Source organism: Malus sylvestris, chromosome 10 (assembly GCF_916048215.2).
Source record: "Malus sylvestris chromosome 10, drMalSylv7.2, whole genome shotgun sequence".
In the NCBI taxonomy this organism is placed as follows: Eukaryota; Viridiplantae; Streptophyta; class Magnoliopsida; order Rosales; family Rosaceae; genus Malus; species Malus sylvestris.
Genome location: NC_062269.1, coordinates 25,455,048 through 25,475,539, shown reverse-complemented (window position 1 = coordinate 25,475,539; position 20,492 = coordinate 25,455,048). Strand labels below are relative to the sequence as shown.

The 20,492-nt window shown below is 38.1% G+C and overlaps 2 protein-coding genes across 3 annotated transcripts; one reads left to right on the top strand and one right to left on the bottom strand.

Annotated features, from left to right (window-relative positions):
• Window positions 1–6,456: 6,456 nt before the first annotated feature.
• LOC126585456 (chloride channel protein CLC-e) lies at window positions 6,457–11,033 on the top strand. 2 transcript variants are annotated; one of them, XM_050249904.1, is made up of 7 exons: window positions 6,457–6,896; window positions 7,390–7,846; window positions 7,931–8,134; window positions 8,496–8,962; window positions 9,495–10,049; window positions 10,166–10,374; window positions 10,566–11,033. In XM_050249904.1, the coding sequence occupies exons 1-7, from the start codon at window positions 6,507–6,509 to the stop codon at window positions 10,597–10,599; spliced, it is 2,316 nt and encodes a 771-aa protein (XP_050105861.1). In that variant the 5' UTR covers window positions 6,457–6,506; the 3' UTR covers window positions 10,600–11,033. The 2 variants fall into 2 exon arrangements, with proteins under 2 accessions (XP_050105861.1, XP_050105860.1); XM_050249903.1 differs by having other exon boundaries at window positions 6,457–6,941.
• A 394-nt stretch (window positions 11,034–11,427) lies between these two features.
• On the bottom strand, window positions 11,428–15,378 carry LOC126585457 (histone deacetylase 19-like). Its single transcript, XM_050249905.1, has 7 exons — window positions 14,608–15,378; window positions 13,958–14,398; window positions 13,430–13,660; window positions 12,719–12,789; window positions 12,580–12,637; window positions 11,846–11,917; window positions 11,428–11,747 (listed from the first exon to the last, which is right to left on the bottom strand). The coding sequence occupies exons 1-7, from the start codon at window positions 15,133–15,135 to the stop codon at window positions 11,661–11,663; spliced, it is 1,488 nt and encodes a 495-aa protein (XP_050105862.1). The 5' UTR covers window positions 15,136–15,378; the 3' UTR covers window positions 11,428–11,660.
• Between the last annotated feature and the right edge of the window lie 5,114 nt (window positions 15,379–20,492).

The following is a 20,492-nucleotide window of genomic DNA, read 5'->3' as shown; positions in this document are numbered from 1 at the left end:
ATCCCAACAGGAATGGGATATGAAGGGTAGGGAAATGGTTGGTTATGAGTATAACCATAGTTACTACTTCCCAATCCAACAGAGTCCGAAGTTATAGATAACGAGTCATCTTCTTGACTTGACAAAATCCCCTTGCCTCTTTTTCTACGAGTATAGTCCTTCCCTATGGCACCAATTCCTGGTCCTGCCCGCCTACTGCCATGGTCCTCATCCTGTGTTGCATGCATGAAGTTTGCATCACCAGTGAAGGGGCCCATAAATCCGGGAGGTGGTTCAACATAGTTTCCATATCCACCACCACTACCTCCAGCTCCACTATATCCTTCATCATTCCCACCTCCGGTGGTAGGTGAGTCTCCTTCTGATCTTGTACTAGAGCTATCATTAGTATCAACACGATGTTGTGGTTGTGTAGGATTGGAAAAAGGTGGAATTCCATTGTTTCTTGATCTTGGGCGCAAAAGTTCTTCCAAAGAGTCAGCGCTGCTAGATCCCACCTCATCCGTTAATACTCTTTCTACATTTATCCCTTCATTACGTGCTTCTTCAGCAACTCTGGTAGCTGGGTTGCCTTCATCATCATCTAAATGAAGAGGTCTAATCCATTGATAAAGTTGGTTACCCTCTGTATCATCATCTTCAGCAACAATATCAAACACATCTAGTGGGCCACCATAGTCGACATGATCTATTTCTGCTTCCTTATCTCGAATTTGAAGCTTCATGTTGTATTAGCAATAAACTAATTTTTCCAACCTACTATGAGCCAACCTATTTCTTTGCTTTGTGTGTATAAGTGCAAATGTGCTCCAATTTCTTTCACAAGCAGATGAGGAAGCTGTTTGTGATAATACTTTGATTGCTAACTTTCTCACATTTGGTGCATCAGTCCCATGCATGATCCACCATTCAGCTACAATGAAAAACAATGTTGATAAGCCTAATAACTCCAACAAATTCTACTATAAACTTATCGTGAAATATGTTTACACTCACTAGGAGACATTTTTGTTTGAGCAGCAACTGATGTTGGTTCTCCAAAAGTTCTTCTTGCATCTTTAAACCATGTTAGCTGAATTCAATAAATCGTGTTATTTAATCCAACAAAGTAACTATTATAATTTAAGTAATTGTGTGCCTCATTTCCAAATTGGCCAACTGCTAATGATGCAGGGTCTAATTTAGAGTATACATTATGTACAACACGTATAAGGGTACCATCATCTCCAACACCGGATCTGTATTGGTATCGATTATTCAAATAATATGCTGTTCAAAGAAACACATACTCTAATAAGAGAAATAATACTTATGCAACTAAAGAAATGAATTGCAAATTATGACATAATTTATACCTGCTGCATGCAAATCGTGGTATAATGTTTTATATCATCGGTCTTCAATTATCTTTATGACCCACCTTGCACCATGTTTTCTTTCCAATTCATCCTTCACTACACGCATCAACTCATATATTGCCCCCATAGTAGGATACACTTCTGTGTCAACGATCCGTAAAACTTTGTAAAGAGGTTCAAACACTTGGCACACATGTTCTGATTGAGTCCAAAAAGCATGATCAAGCACTATACTTTCCACCATACGACCTACATTTGAGCGGCTGAAATTGTGGTTGGCCCAATCGTCACTAGTGAATAGTTGCTTCAACCCTGCTTTCTTCTTAAGTAGGCTGTCTAATGCAATATAGTTGGTGGCGAATCGAGTGGTAGCTGGACGAATAATTTCTCCTTTGCAAAATTCATGCATCTTTGCCAACAACCAACCGTGATTGTAAATATAATTTATGATCGTTCTAGCTCTTTTTACCACAGTAGCAAAGCAACATTCTCTCTCTTCCCCATTGCCTCAAACATGAGATCAATACAATGTGCTGCACATGATGTCTAAAACACATTATGATGCTTCATTAACTTTTTTCCAGCTTTGACAAATGCAGAACCGTTGTCGGTCACGACTTGGACAACATTATGCTCTCCCACCTCCATGATTACATCCCTCAATAATTTGTAAATATACTTGTAGTTCTTTATTTGGTCTGAAGTATCAATAGACTTCAAAAAAATTGTCTTTCCCTTGGAGTATACCATGAAGTTTATGATAGACAATCTGGTCGGGCCAGTCCATCCGTCACACATGATTGTGCAACTATTAGTTTCCCACTTTGACCTCAACTTGTTAACATACTCGCCAATGTCTTTATACTCCATATCCAAATATTTGTTTCTTATCTCATAGGGAGTGGGAGGTTGTACTCCAACACCGGCCTATTGACATCCCACTACCATATTTTTGAAATGATGTGATGATGCTTTCTCAGCAGGGACATTTTCATAGATAAAGAACTTGCTAATTAGACGCCTCATTCCCTCCTTCACATTACCTCCAGTGAAATAACTCCAAACACTCTTTTGACGTGCTTTGGATGACTTATATAAACTTAGGGCTATTGGTGGTGTTGGTTGTGATTCTCTAAGACTGCCTCCCCGTCTCATTTGTGCACCACCACTTGTACCGGAACTTTGTGCTCTATTAGAAATTTTATGAAGGTGTTCTCTTTCCCATGCTGACTGTTTGGAGGCACATAATGCGTGTTTCAAACTGCGTCGTTCTTCAGGTCCCATGTCATCATCACATTCGTCCTCATCGTCATCATCATCACTGTCAACCGCTTGGCCATAGACTTCTCCTCGTAGCCCAGCTCGAATATTTTCCATTCCATGTGTTATCTTTTCCTTCTGCTGTGTTTTATTTTTTAATAATGTGCTGATGAATGCCTTCACTTCTGGGGGGACATTATCGCATCGTTGGACATTTTTTGCTGGATCTAATCCACTAAGATGGTACTTAAGTCGTGTCACTCCGCCACTCTTCATTACCCGACCACAATATTTACAAATTGTGCCATGTTTGTTTCCGTCTATTTGGTCTCCATGTTCCCAAGCTGAATCACGTTTAGTAACTCCACTGGACATCTTAAACATACGTATATTTATTTTTCATGAAAATTAGACAATTATTTTTTTGCCAAAAAATATAGTAGTGATGACGGTTATATAAGAAAACCTAAATAATAAAGTTATTCTACAGAATAATTAAATACGAAGGAAAGAAAATGATTGTAAAAATTTAAGTAATTATAAAAATAATATGGAATAATAAAACCTAATATTAATGAATAATAATCCAATTTGATAAAAAAATAATCCTAATATAAAACATAGTGATGAATAATAATCCAATTTGATAATAATCCAATTTAATAATAATCCAATTTAATGAATAATCCAATTTGATAATAATCCAATTTAATGAATAATAATCTAATTTGATAATTAAAAAAACCTAATATTAATGAATAATAATCCAATTTGATAATAAAACATAATATTAATAAAATAATAAATAACATTAAACATATTAAAATTATCCTAGGGAATAATTATACAACATTACTTAATTACTTAAAAAAATTAACATGTAATTGTTAACATTACTTAATTACTTACGAAAACTAACATGCAAGTTTTAATTACTTAAAAAAATTAACATGCAATTGTTAACATTACTTAATTACTTACAAAAACTAACATGCAAGTATTAATTACTTCAAAAAAATTAACATACGAGTCCACACAAATTTTTTTGTTGTTGTATAAATTACAATAATATAAATATAAGTTTGTAAACTTACTTTAAATATGGAACCTTTTGTGTTCAAGCTCTGGAATGGCTTTGAAAGGGGTAAGGGAAGAAGAAGAAACGAAAATACTCTGAATGGCTCTGATACTCCACCTCTTGAAAGAATATCACAGATTCACAGTGGCACACGATTTTGAATGAAACCACCATCCATGGTCTGAAATTGTACAAGTTATAATTGTAAAAGTGGTCTGAAATTGTCAAAATAATTGTAAAAGTTGTCAGAAAATCCTGATTGATTCCTGAGTCCTGACAAGAGGAACCCCACACACACACAATGCACGCAACCACACACGCACACAACGCACGCACACAAACATCACACACGCAGACACACCTCTGTCTATCTCTCTCGATCCTTCTCTATTCTCTCCATTCTCCACTCCCACATACACACACAGAGATCTCTCGATATCTCTTCTCCCTTCTCCCACACACACACCACGGCCTTCTGCTCCTCCCTCTCCTTTCTCTCTGCACCGAGACCCACATACACCTCTCCTTTCTCTCTGCACCGAGACCCACACGCACACCATCACACCTACTCCGGCGAGTTTCTTCAATTTCTCCGGTTAGGTAAGCTTCGGGTTTTTCTTTTTCTGTTCTAGATCGAAGCTTAGATGTGAAATTGAAGTTCTATCTCGTGTTTTTGCAAGGTTTTTGGGATGAAATCGGCTCGGGAATAGGCACACCCATCTCCGGCGAGGCCGTGGGTGTCGACGAACTTTCCGAACACCTCCGACCGTTTCACGGCAAACGGACGTTATAAAAACGTTCCTCTCGTCTTCTATTTCATTTTCATACCTAGATCGGAGTCTAGGGGGCTGTTTTACAGTCGGCCGGAGCTATAGAAGCTCCGGCGTTCGTCTCCGATTTGCCCAGTTCCGAAATTTTGCGATAATATCGACAATATCGCGATATTATCGATAATATCGCGATATTTTGACGAAAACCATTTGGATACCAAGTAAAATATTGGTTCGGCGAAAAACCGATAATATCGGTGATATATCGCCGATATTATCGGCATTTTGTTCCTTGTATGTAACTACATATGTTGGCTTGGCGCCAACTGCCGCCGGTTACTTTGCATCAAAGTGTGCAATTTCGTTATGGGTGCTTCTTTTGTTCTCAGTTTTAGTCAATGTCTCAATGACCACCGGGATGAACTTCTTCGAATTCATCAGGTGCATGTCCATTCATATGCACCTAACTAGTTTTTGGTATGAATAGTTGCACCTTCTTATTTGCGAATGTTAAGGATAATTGCCAACATAAGCATAAACTGTAAGTTATTAATGCGTGAATAACTTAGATTCTAGACTTAAATGTCAAAATGGTCATCAATTTAGTCCATGTGTTTTCAATTTGGCCAAATTGGTCTCTGTGTTTATATTTGTTAGCCAATTCAAGACATTCCATTAAAGGACCAGTAAAATTGACATGTGTCAAGCACGTGTGAGGAAAAAAACGTAATTCTATGAACACCCACTAAACAAATACGATGCTTGTCTTTAGAAATTGATGTTTCGTTTGATTCACTTGAGTACTATGTGATTTAGGACATGTCAATTTTAACTGTCTTTTAACATATTGTCTTGAATTGGCTAACAGATGTAATCACAGGGACCAAATTGGCCAAATTAAAAACATAGGGACTAAATTAGTCGATAGGTTAAAACACATGGACCATTTGGACATTTAAGCCGAGATTCTAATTGGGAATTTGGTATTACAACATAGATATTAAAGTTGAGCATGATTCCTATGGTATGTGTGATGGAATGGATTTTTCATGGAAAAGAGTTTCCAAGGGAAGCCAAGATAACTATGGCAATGGTGGTTGTAGGAGTGAGCAATTGAGCATCTGTACAGTGACTGAGGTAAAAGGATTTTTTTTTTTTTTTTTTTTTTTGGTTAAGATCAAGACTGAGGTAAAAGTTAATGCTAAAGGCTTCCTATGTTCTTGTGTGGCTATCTTGTGTACATCAATACACCAAGTTGTATTTATCACTCAAGTTCCACTAACCTTTCAATTACATTTGGTAACAAAAAATTTCTTTGCAAGACGTGTTAAACCTAATAGATATACAAATTAAAACACTAACATGAAACTAACCTTGAGAAGACATCTTCGAAAGCACAGTAACAACAGACAACACCTAGAACTCAAAGCCAATATCTTCTGCACACTCACCACTTGTATAATGTGAATCAATGGGGAATTCTCTGAGTTTTGTATTTGTGGTATGTGCAAGGACCTATAGCTAGTATTTACACTGACTTAAATCTAGTGAACCTTTCCATAATGATGTCATTAGGATAGAATCAACCAAATTTCATTCTAAATAGGATAGAATCAACAACTCTTTTTCCTTAAACAATATCGGATTATGAACTTTACTTTGGGTCCAAACTATATCTATGAATTAAACCCTAAAATTACTTACACTCCAGACAATCTTTATTAACTATGTAGACTTATTAGCCGTTGGACTAGAGGCTAACTTCCAACAAGACGTCCGTTCTTAATTCGTAGAAACAAATATTTATTTTATCAATGACATACTCAGTTTCATATATGAATCATATTTAATAAATTACTATAAAAATAACTCTACCTTGATTTGGTTAATTTGAAAAGAAAAGGAAATTAGGGTAAATAACAGATTTTATTTTATATAAATATAAATATTAATTATTAATTATTTTATCAGACAATTATCCATTTGTTGGTTGTGATTGGAAATAGGAATGAACACTTCGCTCAACTGGTGTAGCAGCTAATGAGAGGCCTGGATTGCATATGGCGCTTCCCCAACGCCCACTCTCGCCGCCATTTATGTCCCCTGGTCTCTCCTCCTCCGTCTTCACCGCCGCCGAGAAAAACCGTCCTCCTATTCTCTCCCACATCGAACACCCAAACCAGAACAATCGACACCAAAAATGCCAGTGCTGGGTACACGTCAAACACAAGAACTAGTAAACCCATAAAAAACGGCAGAGCTCTCACTCCCAGACCTCCTCTCTCCCTCCCTCAAACCCAACAAACCCAGCAACAAAACGATGACAATGACAACGCAGAAGAACAAGAAGAAGAAGAGGAAGATGAAGATGAAAGCAGAGCACAAGGCCGTGGCCGCGGGAACTGGACGATAGTGCTTTCGTCGAGCTTGGTGGGTCTGCTCACCGGAATCGGCGTCGTTCTCTTCAATTACTCTGTATGTTTGATTTTTACCCATTACCCAATTTTCCATTTTTGCTGTTCTTGCTTGCTTGTTTGTAAAGTTTTGAGATTTATCTGAGATTTTACACGAATTGTAATGTTTATGAGATACATTAGCTTGCTTGTCTGCTAGGGCTCTTCAGTTACATGTTTTTGTTAACTCATTGCGAAAATGTTAAAAGAATTGTCAGAAAGTGTTGTCCACCTGTTTGTCTTGAGTGTTGCAACACTTGAGGGGGGCAGTGAGGATATGAAAAACTGTCCCACGCCGGAAAGTTAAGGAACCTTGCATAGACTTATAAGGAGTCGGGAAATACCCCATTGCCAATTTGGGGTGGAACCTCAACTTCCGTCACTTTTACACATTTTTGCTTTACTTTTTTCTTGCTTGCCTTACGGGTAAAGTTTTGAGCATTTTCTGAGATTTTGATATGAATGGGAAGGTAAATGAGATCCGTGATGTGTTCTGGGGTGGGATGCCTCAACGGGGAGCTTCATGGCTGAGAGAGGAGTACGTGGGAGATACGTGGAAGCAGGTGATTCTGGTTCCGGCTTCTGGGGGTTTGATCGTTGCCATATTAAACTTTCTTCGAGATGCTCTCGAGGATGGTTCACAAGATAACAATGGCAATGAGCAAGGTGGAGAAAAAGGGGAGAATTTATTAGTGAAAATGGGAATGCCTGTTTCGGTTTTTGATGGTCTCAAGGCTGCATCGCGTCCTTTTCTCAAGGCAATTGCTGCTTGTGTGACACTTGGGACTGGGAATTCGTTAGGTCCCGAAGGTCCTAGCGTTGAGATTGGAACTTCTATAGCCAAGGGTGTTGGTGCTGTGTTTGATAAAAGTTCGCAAAGAAGGCTCTCTCTTGTAGCTGCTGGATCAGCAGCTGGAATTGCTTCTGGTTGGTCTTCAGTTATGTATTTATCTGTTCTGCCATTATCAATTCATGTTTGCCCTCATTGTAATTGTTGTTCTGTTTTGACAGGGTTTAATGCTGCTGTTTCGGGTTGTTTCTTTGCTGTAGAGTCAGTCTTATGGCCATCACCACCTGATTCCTCATCTATTTCGCTTGTGAATACCACTTCTATGGTCATACTTAGTGCTGTGATAGCTTCTGTAGTTTCAGAAGTTGGTCTAGGTTCTGAACCAGCATTTAAGGTCCCATACTATGACTTCCGCTCACCTACTGGTACACTATTAATTCTTCAAATTGATACATATAAAAACTTATGTGCCGAGTGAAATTTATTTAATTAATTTCTACAATTGACTATGGCATCAGTACATAATCTATGAGTATTTACTTGTTCCTGGTAATGTGCTTTGCCTTTACGGAATACGGTTTCTGAATTTTCCCATTATTTGGGTAGTTGATTTCCATTGCATATTCCAAATGGGTAATTTCATAAATGATTGTGTTACAACACTAGTTTATTCACTCTATTGGGATGAATTTTTCAGGCATACCTTTAGTATATCTAGAGGTAGATGTTCAAGTTATTGTTTAAAGCTGCAGTTTTAATAATAAGACGTATTCAAATCATTTTCAGAACTTCCGCTATATCTATTGCTGGGTGTCCTATGTGGCTTGGTTTCGTTAACCTTATCAAAGTGCACATCGTACATGTTGGTATTTGTTGACAATCTTCACAAGACCATGGGCCTACCAAAATTTTTGTTCCCTATCATGGGTGGGTTAGCAGTCGGGCTTATGGCATTGGCATATCCTGAAATTCTTTATCGGGGTTTCGAGAATGTTGACATTTTGCTGGAGTCTCGACCACTTGAGAAATGCCTCTCAGCTGATCTGTTACTTCAGCTGGTAGTGGTCAAGATAGGTGCAACCTCATTGTCTCGAGCCTCTGGATTAGTTGGAGGCTTCTATGCTCCATCACTTTTTATTGGTGCAGCAACAGGAATGGCATACGGGAAATTCATCAGTTCTGCAGTTGCTCAGTCCAGTCCTATACTTCATCTTTCCGTCTTGGAAGTAGCATCACCCCAAGCATATGGCCTGGTACAGTTCTATGCTATTTTCATATCTAGTAGATAGTTTACCTTCAAAACTGAAATGTCTAGCAATGCTCAACTCGTATGTTTTCATATATGCATTCTGTTTAGACTTTAGGTTATTGTCAGACTCAGAAGTTAGTTGTTTCATTAGTTAATTATTAATGTTTATAAAACAGAATGGCTCTCTATTCCGATCGAAATCTATTTTGATAATTTCTGAGAACAAAAATCACATTTGAATTACGAGGCCGCCTTGTGTAATTATCTAGAAACCTATAACCATTATCTTCAGGGGCAGATACCTTTCTTTTCAGAAGTACAATGTGTTTCCTGCATTTGTACTGGTTCTAAGGTGTAGAATGGTCTTTTGATAATTGACATGGAATGTACATAATACCAGTCTCCATGGTAACTTGAAAAGTCTTAAAACTTTTTTCGGTGAATATATTATTTTTCTTTCTAGTATCTCTCTGCTAAAATCAAAAGGATTCCCAAAATCTGGATGTAGTTGACGGTTGGAAAGGTTCCATTTACAGGTTGGAATGGCTGCTACTCTGGCAGGAGTCTGTCAGGTACCTCTGACGTCAGTTCTGCTGCTTTTTGAATTGACACAAGATTATCGTATTGTACTACCGCTACTTGGAGCTGTAGGGTTATCTTCGTGGATTACATCTGGACAGACAAGGAGAAAAGATATCTTGAAGACTAAGAAACTAAAACAGGGAAAGTCTAGTGGCAATCAACAACCTGAAGTACCTTCCCCTAGTGCAAGTGGGCTTTCTTCTAGTAATGCTTTCACATCTAAGGCAAGCGACCTTTGTGAATTAGAGAGTTCACTCTGTATAGATGGTTCTGATATTAATACTGAGAACCTAGAGAAGAGGATATCTGTATCCGAGGCCATGAGGACAAGATATGTGACCGTTTTAATGGACACGTTGCTTACAGAAGCAGTGACTCTCATGCTTGCAGAAAAGCAGCCCTATGCCATGATTGTCGATGACGATCATATTCTAATTGGTTTACTGACACTTAGAGACATTCAAGAGTTCAGCAATAAATATGCAAAATCAAGACGACAAAGACCCAAGGTAACAGCTAGGCCTTTGCTGCTGGATTATTTTCTTGCTTTACCGGTTCTAATTTTTCCCCATCTACTAAAATTTGTGACCTGTTGAGCTTGAATAACTGGTTGTACATGCTGCAGGAGCTTATAGTATCTGAAATGTGTTCTTCAGACGGGGAAGTATGCCGAGTACCATGGACGGCTACGCCTGCTATGACTCTACTTTCAGCTCAGAACATTATGAAGAAGTATGGAATGAATCAAATTCCAGTTGTTACACAGCATGTTCAAGATCACAGAGGGCAATTAGTTGGCCTTCTAGACAGAGAATGTATTACTCTCACTTGCAGGTATCAGACCTTTTCTTTCCCCTCATAGCCTGTCTCTCGTTTCTTTATGTCAGCTTTATCGACAAGTTATATAGCAGGAGTATACTTTTCAATGAAAATTTTGGTGACAAATTCCATTCAACATTTTGCATTGCAATCCGTGCACTGGGGATTTTACAATTTCTAACCTTTCTTTCCTTTGGTTTGTGCAGAGCTTTAGCAACCAGAGAATCCCTTTGCAAGTGACCAATACCGGATGCACTGATTTGTTGATAAAACAGAATACCTGACATCAGATTTATCTTAAAGTTTTTGGTAATACTGTCTGAGGACTCTCAACCTATCCCGGACACATACAATTCCGGCATCCACATGGTTGCTGCCTTGGACCGCCCAGTGCCACACTCAGCAAAGCCTTCCAGTCGACGCTCTGATTGATGAAATCTGGGATCAGCTAGGTTGTCCTGCCCGAACAACTACCAAATCTATAAACAACTGATGGACATAGGAACATATACAAAGTTGAAAGAGAAACCGTCAAAATTGGGATTTTCCTTTTACCATTTTGCCTTGTAATATAGAGTTACTGGTTTTACTGCAATATCGTACAGCTAATATCATTTGTTATATCACTCCTTTTACAGTTTTACTCGTGAAAAATGAAAATTCTTTTGCTTAAAGGATTCAAGCAGATTATTATCCTAATTTCTCACCTCCAACATTTTCGGAAGCGTTGATCACGTATGCCCAATCATTCTGGATAACGCCCAATAACTCCGGATAACGCCCAATAACTCCCGATAACGCGTGTTTGAGTCTAGTAACTACTTGCTCCTATGTTTCAAGATTGAGTGAGGAGGTTGGAATGGCAAAGTTATAAGCATCACAAGACATCCTAAATTTCTAGTCCCATGTTCTTCCCAAATGAAAGGGGGGAAATGGATTTTTAGAACACCAAAAGCAGGGACAGGACTACCGATTGGAATTATGATTCCTGAAATAAACACGGTTTTAGGGTTCCGACAAAAATATACAGTTTTAAGGTACGACAGTATAATTACAAATCGACGCATCTGCCAAATTTGGATACTTATCCATATAAGTTTAAACAAGCGTTGAATTCTTACAAAATACAAGAAATACTACGATACAGGAAATGCTAAGATACATGAAATGCAACAGCTCAAATAAATTACCAACTTCACAAATCGTTGGACAGTTGAAAGTTTTTCTTTGTCGAGCGATGGTTCCAAGTTAGAATGACTTGGTGATAAAGTCACCCCAAATAAATTTGCTCGTGATAACGTTTATATCTGGTCTGCAGGTTTATTCGTAGTCTCTTGTTCAACCTTCACAGCTGGTTCATCCGCAGATCCAGAGCCCATATCCAAAGCCTGCAAATATCAAAGTCGACAGAGAACTGTTAGTGGGAGAGCGTTTTTATGTCAAAGCGAATCCTGATTTTATTGATGGGCTTATGTGTTAACTTCACCTTTGTTCCTGTCGTAATCTCATCTACCGCTGGATCATAGCCTGAGCTTCTAGCATTCTCCGAGGTCCCTTTCTGGATCTCCAGCGTGCCACAACAACAAGAATCAGATATTGTTGAGGTAAATAACATAACAAATAGGTTGTCATCCAAGAGGAAAATAGGCCACATGTTAATGCAAATTTTAAAATGCAGCACCGCAAAGGAAATGAGCACATCTTAAACATATAATCATAAACAGCAGCAGCTACCAGGGCGGGAAACATTATATTCTTATAAGAAAGAAAGGGAACATTACTAATCACCAATGTAGGCTTCATGTAACATTATATAACAAACAGGATAACAGTGAGAAGCAAAGAAACACTATGAAGAGACAAGAGTCCCCTTTATTTACGATTTGAATGGCTTGAAATCGGTTCTAGTTAAATCCAGGTTTTGGTAAGTTTACCGTTAGAACCGTCAAGAATGGTGTATATTAAATTGGTTCATTGCGTCATCTAAACTAATGAAATAGTAAACTACAGAGGACTGTTTAACTTGTGGATAGAAGAATTTGTTTTTTCTTGTAACTTTCATCTTTTAGCCTTTCGTCAATATATTTCTGTCCTTTATCAAAAAATGTAGCAGTGCTTAAGAATAGACAAATGAATTGGTAGCCAAATACAGTGAATTATAGTTTAAATGACTACACACCCAAAAAAAGTTTTGAGTTCAAGAGATAATGTGTGACATACCGGATCTTTAACCTCAGGTTCAATGATCTCTTTCTTTACTCTGCTTGGTAAAGGCTTACTGTATAAAACATAAATCAGTATATTGCAAAGACGAAAGTGCTAGATAATGAGAGCAAATTATGAGAATAAATTGAAGTACCGTTCATCATCAACCTCCATATCAGAATCTGGATCCCACCTCTCATCTGGGTCATCCTGTTCTTCATTCTCCTGAAAGAAGTTCAAAGGAATAAATATTAAACCATTGAATACAAGCCAATAAAAACAACGTTAAATATTGAGTACATAACAACTGAGATTAGATTGATCTGAACAGGCAAGCTACATTCTTTATACATAGATTAAAAAAAGTAAGAATGGAGCTTTGCCGCTGTTTACATACACAACTTTTCCTTTTGGATCATCACTATACTTGTTAAAAAGTCTACCGAGACTTCCATCAAGTATTCCACAGTTATCATACTATAGGAAGGAATCGGAAAACATAGGAATGTCAAAATGTAAGCTTGATAGCAAATAGATGGAAGGAAAAGACAGAAATTTGGGGTTTTCTGCTCAGGAAAAATGTGGAGTAAATGCGGGTACCAGGTAGCTCGTTATGCTACAAGAAATCTTGAGAACAACAAGTTATCTATTACAAGTTACTAATTTAGACAATAGACAGAAGACAACCTCATGCACTTTAGCTGTATAATGTCATATCCGAACAATGAACAGTAAATTGCTTTGATAAGTCTAACAAATCAATGCATAAGAAAACATTTCAATCAGATGGTTATTATGTTTTGATGAAAATAGAAGATGGAAAAATGAATTAGTTCTGAGAAAATGATTAGTTGCAGAAACATACCTCCGGAAGCTCAGTATCAGGAGGTCTGTCCTGAAATTGGACACTGGGTGCATGCTGAAGCGTGGAGAGGTTTTCAAGAAGCTTTGACCGTATTTCTTCTAGTAACACATGAGAGTTCTTATTTTCCATGTTACTCGGGGCAACATGAAGAGTGTAATCTGGACCAAAATACTCATAATACTCGTGCTGTGGCATTTTGTCCTCAATTTCTGCTCCAAGTGCTACTCCTGTCTGCATTACAGACAACATATCAAAATCAAAAGAATTCCATAAGACTCAAGACTAAACAAAAATTAGATGCACCAAATACAGATGATGTGGAACTACACGTCACATTTACAGCAATGTGTTAAGGGGTAGTCGTTTGCCAGGCAATATACTCATATTATGCAATCACAAAACATGAACATGCTATCTGGCAAGAGATTATAACTCGTGATAAAAACCATGTGATATGTTAGCACAATCAGATCATGGGTGAAATAATTTGAAAACGTTAAAAGGTAAAATAGAATACGAGAAGTGTACCTCGTAGCACCAGCAACGAGCAACATTGCGAATGGTATAGCCACCGCCACCTAGAAGCAAGAGCGGGACGTTGAAGGATCTCATATATCTAACACACTCAGCATGACCTTTGATGGAAAGATTGAAGCAGCCAAGCCTGTCTCCAGATAAGGAATCAGCACCACACTGGAGAACCACAGCCCCAGGCTTAAAAATTTCCATCACCTTCCCAATGATGGGCTTGAACAAGTAATGGTAGCTCTCATCATCAATCCCGTCATCCAACGGGACATTAAGGGAGTAATACTTCCCTTTTCCGTACCCAATATCGCGAATGTCCCCTGTGCCAGGGAAATAATCCCCAAACTTATGAAACGAAACGGTCATGACCCTGTCTGTCGTGTAAAACGCCTCCTCAACACCGTCTCCATGGTGAATATCAATATCCACATACAAAACGCGCTGTTCAGGCAAAACATTAACAATTTCAGTAACCCATTTCAGAGATTACACAATACAAAACTAAACCAACATCAAAGAGTTTGAAACTTTAACCATGCAATTCACATTTTCGACAACCGAATTCAGAGATCATACAAAACAAAACAAACCCAACAATCCAAACATCAAAAAGCGCAAAACTCTAACACTACGCAATCAGATTAACTAACCTCGTGCTGCTTAAGAAGCTCCAAAATTGCAAGAACAATGTCATTCACATAGCAAAACCCAGAAGCCTCACACTTTTTAGCGTGGTGCAAACCGCCAGCCCAATTGATCGAAATGTCGCAAATCCCATGGTTGAGCTTCACAGCGCCGCCGACCGACCCGCCGGCGTAGGTCTGGCAAAACGAGTACAACCCATCAAAGACAGGGCAGTCCTCGCCGACATTGAACCGCTTGAGCTGCCGCAGCTGGTCCTGCTGGGTTTCCGGGGTGATGTTCCGGAGGAACGCCACGTAATCGTCGGCGTGGAAGCGGCAGAGGTCGCGGTCGCGGGCCGGGTAGGGTTTGAGGACCTGCATGTTCTGGAGGAGGCCGTAGTGGGCGAGGAGGGCGTGGGTCATCCGAATCCGGTGGGGCTTCATCGGGTGGCCCTGCCCATAATAGTAATTTCCCACTTCTGGGTCGTAGAAATAGCTCACCTTCCTCTTCACGCCGTCGGGACCCGACGCTAGAGAGTTGCCGCCGGTGTCCATCGTCGGCGGAAACCAGATTTTTCAGCCAAAAATTGGAACTTTTTATAATTTTCAGATTGGTTTATTGGGTTTGGGGTTATTGGGGGTTTAAATCGGCGGGTAGGGCATCAAATCAATGTAAGGAAACTGCTTTATTTATATCTGATTTATTTAATGGGGAAAGAAAATGGCTTTGGATTTAATTTGAATTGGAAGGAGTGAGAGAGTGAGTGAGAAGAAAGAACAAGAAGTCGCTTTTTTTTGTTGTTTTATTTGTTCCCTCTTCCTTTATTGGGTTTTTAAGTCTGAGATTGACAAAAATCATTATTTTAATCTTTCATTTTCAAAATTAATTAATATCGTCCTTGACATTTACTATCGCACATCAATTTGGTCATTCCATTTCAATTTCATCAATTATTCTGTTAGTTTGTACGTGAGACTCACAAATCCAATAAAATGGTGGCACGTGGATTACACAAAAGAACGGTTTTTATTGCAAATGGTTACTGACATTGATCAAACTCCTCATTTTGATCCCTGAGTTTCAAAAATTGATAAATTTGGTCATTCACTACCACACATCAATTTATTTATGAAAGTTTTAACGAAAAGTCCACGGTACTTGTCACTTTAAAGAAAAACCATATTTTTACACTAAAAAGTCAAACATGGTACTATTTATTTTACCCTTTATTTTGTCATTATCGTTAAAACTCAAAGTTTTCCTACCATTTTCATTAGTTTTTCTTTTATTTATTCCGTGAAAATTTCATCAATTTTTTTTGTTAATGTAGTGATATGGCCCCGCTAATTCAATCATATGGCTCCACATAAATTAACTATTAAAAAAAAAAACTATTTTAGCGTAAACAATAAGTGGAGAGGAAATGTATGAATTCGAGATGCAGTATGTCGAAATAGAATGTTGTTACAAACTAAATCTGAATAGGAAGTGGTACTTACTTTAGGCTTAATTTAATTTTTTTTTTTTTGGTCAGAAAAATAGTTTTTTATTAGATTAGACGTTAGATTAGCCACCAATGAAGTTTGAACTCATATCATTATGCAAAGACTCAACTCCTTTCCACCATTGTAGTAAAGAGCCACTTGCTTAGGCTTAATTTAGTTGAAAGTAGTGATTATATTTTTTTGGGAACTTTAACGAAAAGCACCTAGTACTGTTCACTTTAACGAAAAACCACATTTTTATACTAAAAAGTCAATCCTGATACTATTCACTTCACCCTTTATTTTGTCCTTATCATTAAAACTCAAAATTTTCTAGCCCTTTTCATTAGTTTTCCTTATTTTTTTTTAGTGTCCATGATATGTGGGAAGTCACGGTCACCAGTCGAGAAAGTCAAAAATGAATTTTTTATTTTTTGATAGAAAAAGAAAATATTATAGCGAAAAACCTCTTATACAGCCAGTACTAATACAGTTAAATTGAAAAGCCAGGTGAGCATCCACAAGGAGACAAGCATCCCAAATACAAAGATACGAACTATTAAGACCAATAAACGCTAAAGCATCCGCTACGAAGTTTGCCTCCCTGAAAATGTGGCTCCATCTAATGTCCTGAAAGCTGTTAGCACACCACCTGATGTCCTCAATAATAGGTTTTAGGTTCCAAGGCACATGACAAGCTCCACAAATAGCATCCAAGACAAGCTTTGAGTCGCCTTCCACCAAGACATGTTTCTAATTCCTTCTTTTTGCCCAGATCAGTGCTTTTCACAGAGAACCAAAGCCTCGACAACATTGATGCTCACAGAGCCGAATTTCATCGCACTAGCAAGGATAGGTTTACTATCCCAATTCCTAACCACGAGCCTTCCAGCAGCCAAAGAGTGAGAAACAGATCCATCAAAGTTTATTTTAACATAATTAGGTGGAGGGGGCTGTCACTTAATCAAATTATCTTGACAACTAGCCTCAAGGTTCTTTTCATTACTAGTATTCTCTTTAAAGTACTCTTTAGCCGTTGTCAGGGCGCGAATAACAGACCGGTATGATATATGATTCTCATTTTTTATTATACTTGCATTTCTATCATTCCAAATTTGTCAACAAATGGACAAAGCTTTACTTAAACAGCTAACTTCAATTTTCCCATCATGTGGCAAGGTACTTAGCCACTCATTTACCTTAGGATTATTTGCAATATTGCAAAAATAAGGTTCATTCGAACAGGTCCAGACTTGCACATCGTACTGGCAGTGAAGAAAAAGATGGTCATGGTCTCCTCATGATTATGGCACATCGGGCATTGATTAGTTACATTGGGTAAAAACTTGTTGAGACGTTTACTGGTTTGTAACCTTCCTTTGACAAGAGTCCAGGCAAATAATTTAACCTTAGGAGGCAGAGTCTGCTTCCAGATCATATTAATTAGCATTTGTGTGGTGGCAAAGTTCTCATTCCTAAGGTATTTCCTTCTAACTATATTTGCCCACCAGTTATCCTTATCAAATAAAACTTTCCATCGCAACTTTGCCAGGCAAGCCCTATTGAAGTGATCAATGTTTCTAATACCTAAGCCACCAGCTTGTTTAGGTCTACAGACTTCCTTCCAACTTACTGGATTGTACTTATGGGTATTACCCCAGAAAAAATGTCTGGAGTCTTTATTTAGTTGATTAGTTAACTTCTTAGGGCACTTGAAACAAGACATTATATGATTAGGCATACCTGAAAGGTTCACTCGAACAAGAGTGAGCCTACCCGCCTTAGATAGAGAATTAGCCTTCCAACCCGCTAATTTCTGCTTCACTCTTCTAAACAGCTCACTTCTATTCAAAGGATCCTTCTAAAAAACAATGTTATGAATTCCAAGGTATTTTCCAATGGTAGATTTATGCTGCATGTGAAGAATATTTACAATCTCATTTCTAGTTTGGCTATTAGTATTTGAATAAAAATAAAGAGAAGATTTATTAAAATTAATTTGCTACCCATAAGCAGTGGCAAACTTTGACACACCCCGACCGAGATCAAGGCATGATGGCCGTCACGTGAGAGTGACGTAGCCATGTGCACAGTGCAGAAGTAATAAAGATAAGAATTATACAAATAATTAAAAACCGAATTACTAGAGTGCATTACTAAACAGTAAGTGATAGGAGTTAGTTACAACAGTAAACACTCCTAAGCAGAGCATAAAAGTCTAGGTACAGTCCAGTAGGACAAGTACAAGTTATACAGTACCAGGAATGTCCTATTATTATTTATATAAGTCAGAACAGCCGACGTCCTCGAGCCACCAACAGCAAGCTTACTTAAAACCTGGAGGGGTGCAAAACAGAAAATGTGAGTGGGCAAAAATAAATGTTTTACAAAACCATTTCGTTTATCAATATACTAACCCCTCGCTGTAAAACATGTATAATTTTTCCCAGAATCAAGATATAAGCATATACATAATATATATATATATATATATGAAATCATATCAATTCAATTCATGTTTCACATAATCATATTCATATGCATGTCATGCCAAGATATAATAGAGTAAGCAATTCAGGTAAGAATAAATTCATAGAATTATGATATGTTAGCCGGAACCCCTATGGTAATCTATACGGCTGAATTCATAGCTCAAAAGTCAATCTAGCAGGAGTCACTACAATGACCTATACGGCAATATACTGCACATAAATCGGAACCACTAAAAAGGGGTTTGTACGACAAGATTGGGTGTAATATAATTATGCTCAATTTTACTCTCTCATAATAGTCGGGCGATAAATCGCTAGTCACCTACGAGTCGGAACCATAAATAAGGTCTGTACGACAAATAAGGTCTGTACGACAAGACTGTACACTTAAGTTGAATCCAATATGAGCATATAGTGCGGGAGGTGACGTAAATAAACAAGCCTGTACTTTATATCTCTGGCTAAATCATAATCACCCTAGGTGCAGTTTTATGAGCTCAACATTATTCAATCACATATCACATCATCGGTGATTCACATAACAAAACATAACTTACCTGAACTTACTTGTGCGTCCACAAACCACATTTATATATATATATATATATGCAACCATGAAATGCATATTCATAATATAAAAGCATTTGACATATTATTTCAAAGCATACTTTCCTTAAAAAATGCATTTCTGGGAAATATATCAAGTATATAAATATATACTGAAAACAAAAGCCCACTCACTGGTATGTCGACAGGTCGTAACCCCCGAGTCGCCCGTGGATACGTTCTTCCTCCGGATAAGTCTCACCTATATGCGAATTAACTATAAAAACGTTATTTTAAAGCACATAGATAAAACTAGCTAATAACTTCTCATACAAAGCTCAATTTTGGTATTTGAATATACCAACGTGACCTACACAACCTCATGAACATCGTGATATTTTAGATAAAATTTTCTGTGGCTCACGCACCCCCATGCGCAGGGGAGGGCACGGCCTCACATGCATCATCTTTAATCTCCAGACGCCGGAATAGTGTCACTGGCGCCGAATTCTGGGCAGACCTGCAACTGCCTATTTCTCGCTCATTTTTGCACCATTTTTCACGCAATTTATACCAAAATGAAGCTCTTAACTTGTAGAACACAATCATACTAATTTAAAGTTCTAAAAGTCACGGGATCTCACCAGAGAATTCCAAGAAAAACCGGCCAAACTTCATCCACACGATCCCGACGTCCAAAACCTTTAACCGAAGCATTCCGAGCTTCCTTAGGACCTCACTAAGCTTCCTACAAGCTTCAAATTCCCAAAAACCTCCATATTTACGTGTGCATGAACAGTGCACAAATCAGGGGTTATGAAAAACTAGGGTTTTCGAAGGTATCCATACCTGAAATGGGTACCAATCGATTCGTCTGAGCTTCACGAACACAATGGTGCCAACTTTGACCACGATCCATGAAGTTTCAAGGGTTTTGGGTGATTGTTCGTACGAGTTCGAAGGAGAAAGAGAGTGAAACCGAGAGAGAGTGTGCACGGGAGTGAGAAAGATAATGGAGGAGTGATGTGTGGTCCAAAATAGTCAACAACCCACAATGCACCAAACTCTAATCCTAATTGGTTCCAAACAATTAGGATTTAAGAATATTAGTCCAAAAACACAATTAAACCAATAATACAACTCAACATCCAGGGGTAATTTCGACTTTTCACACCTCCGATAAATAATTAACGTACATATCCGGGACGGGCTGTGACAAACTTACTTAGAACATCCATAGCATTTCTAGCACCCTTAGTAGTAGCTTTAATAAAAATGAGACAATCATCCGTAAAAATAAGATTTGAAACTTTATAGCCAAATGGGTTGGTGAGTAAACCAATATGAGTTTTAGGAACAGTTGCTAAGGCATTTAATTATCTGATTAAA

Bases quoted from the DNA above. Each gene is read 5' to 3' on its own strand.
- LOC126585457 (XM_050249905.1), bottom strand. From the start codon at position 15,135: ATGGACACCGGCGGCAACTCTCTAGCGTCGGGTCCCGACGGCGTGAAG. The intron at 14,399-14,607 runs GTTAGTTAATCT...TTGCCTGAACAG, and splicing joins AGCTTCTTAAGCAGCACGAG to CGCGTTTTGTATGTGGATAT. The intron at 11,748-11,845 runs GTGAAGTTAACA...TGATATTTGCAG, and splicing joins AGATTACGACAGGAACAAAG to GCTTTGGATATGGGCTCTGG.
- LOC126585456 (XM_050249903.1), top strand. From the start codon at position 6,507: ATGAGAGGCCTGGATTGCATATGGCGCTTCCCCAACGCCCACTCTCGC. The intron at 8,135-8,495 runs GTACACTATTAA...AATCATTTTCAG, and splicing joins TGACTTCCGCTCACCTACTG to AACTTCCGCTATATCTATTG. The intron at 10,050-10,165 runs GTAACAGCTAGG...TACATGCTGCAG, and splicing joins CAAGACGACAAAGACCCAAG to GAGCTTATAGTATCTGAAAT.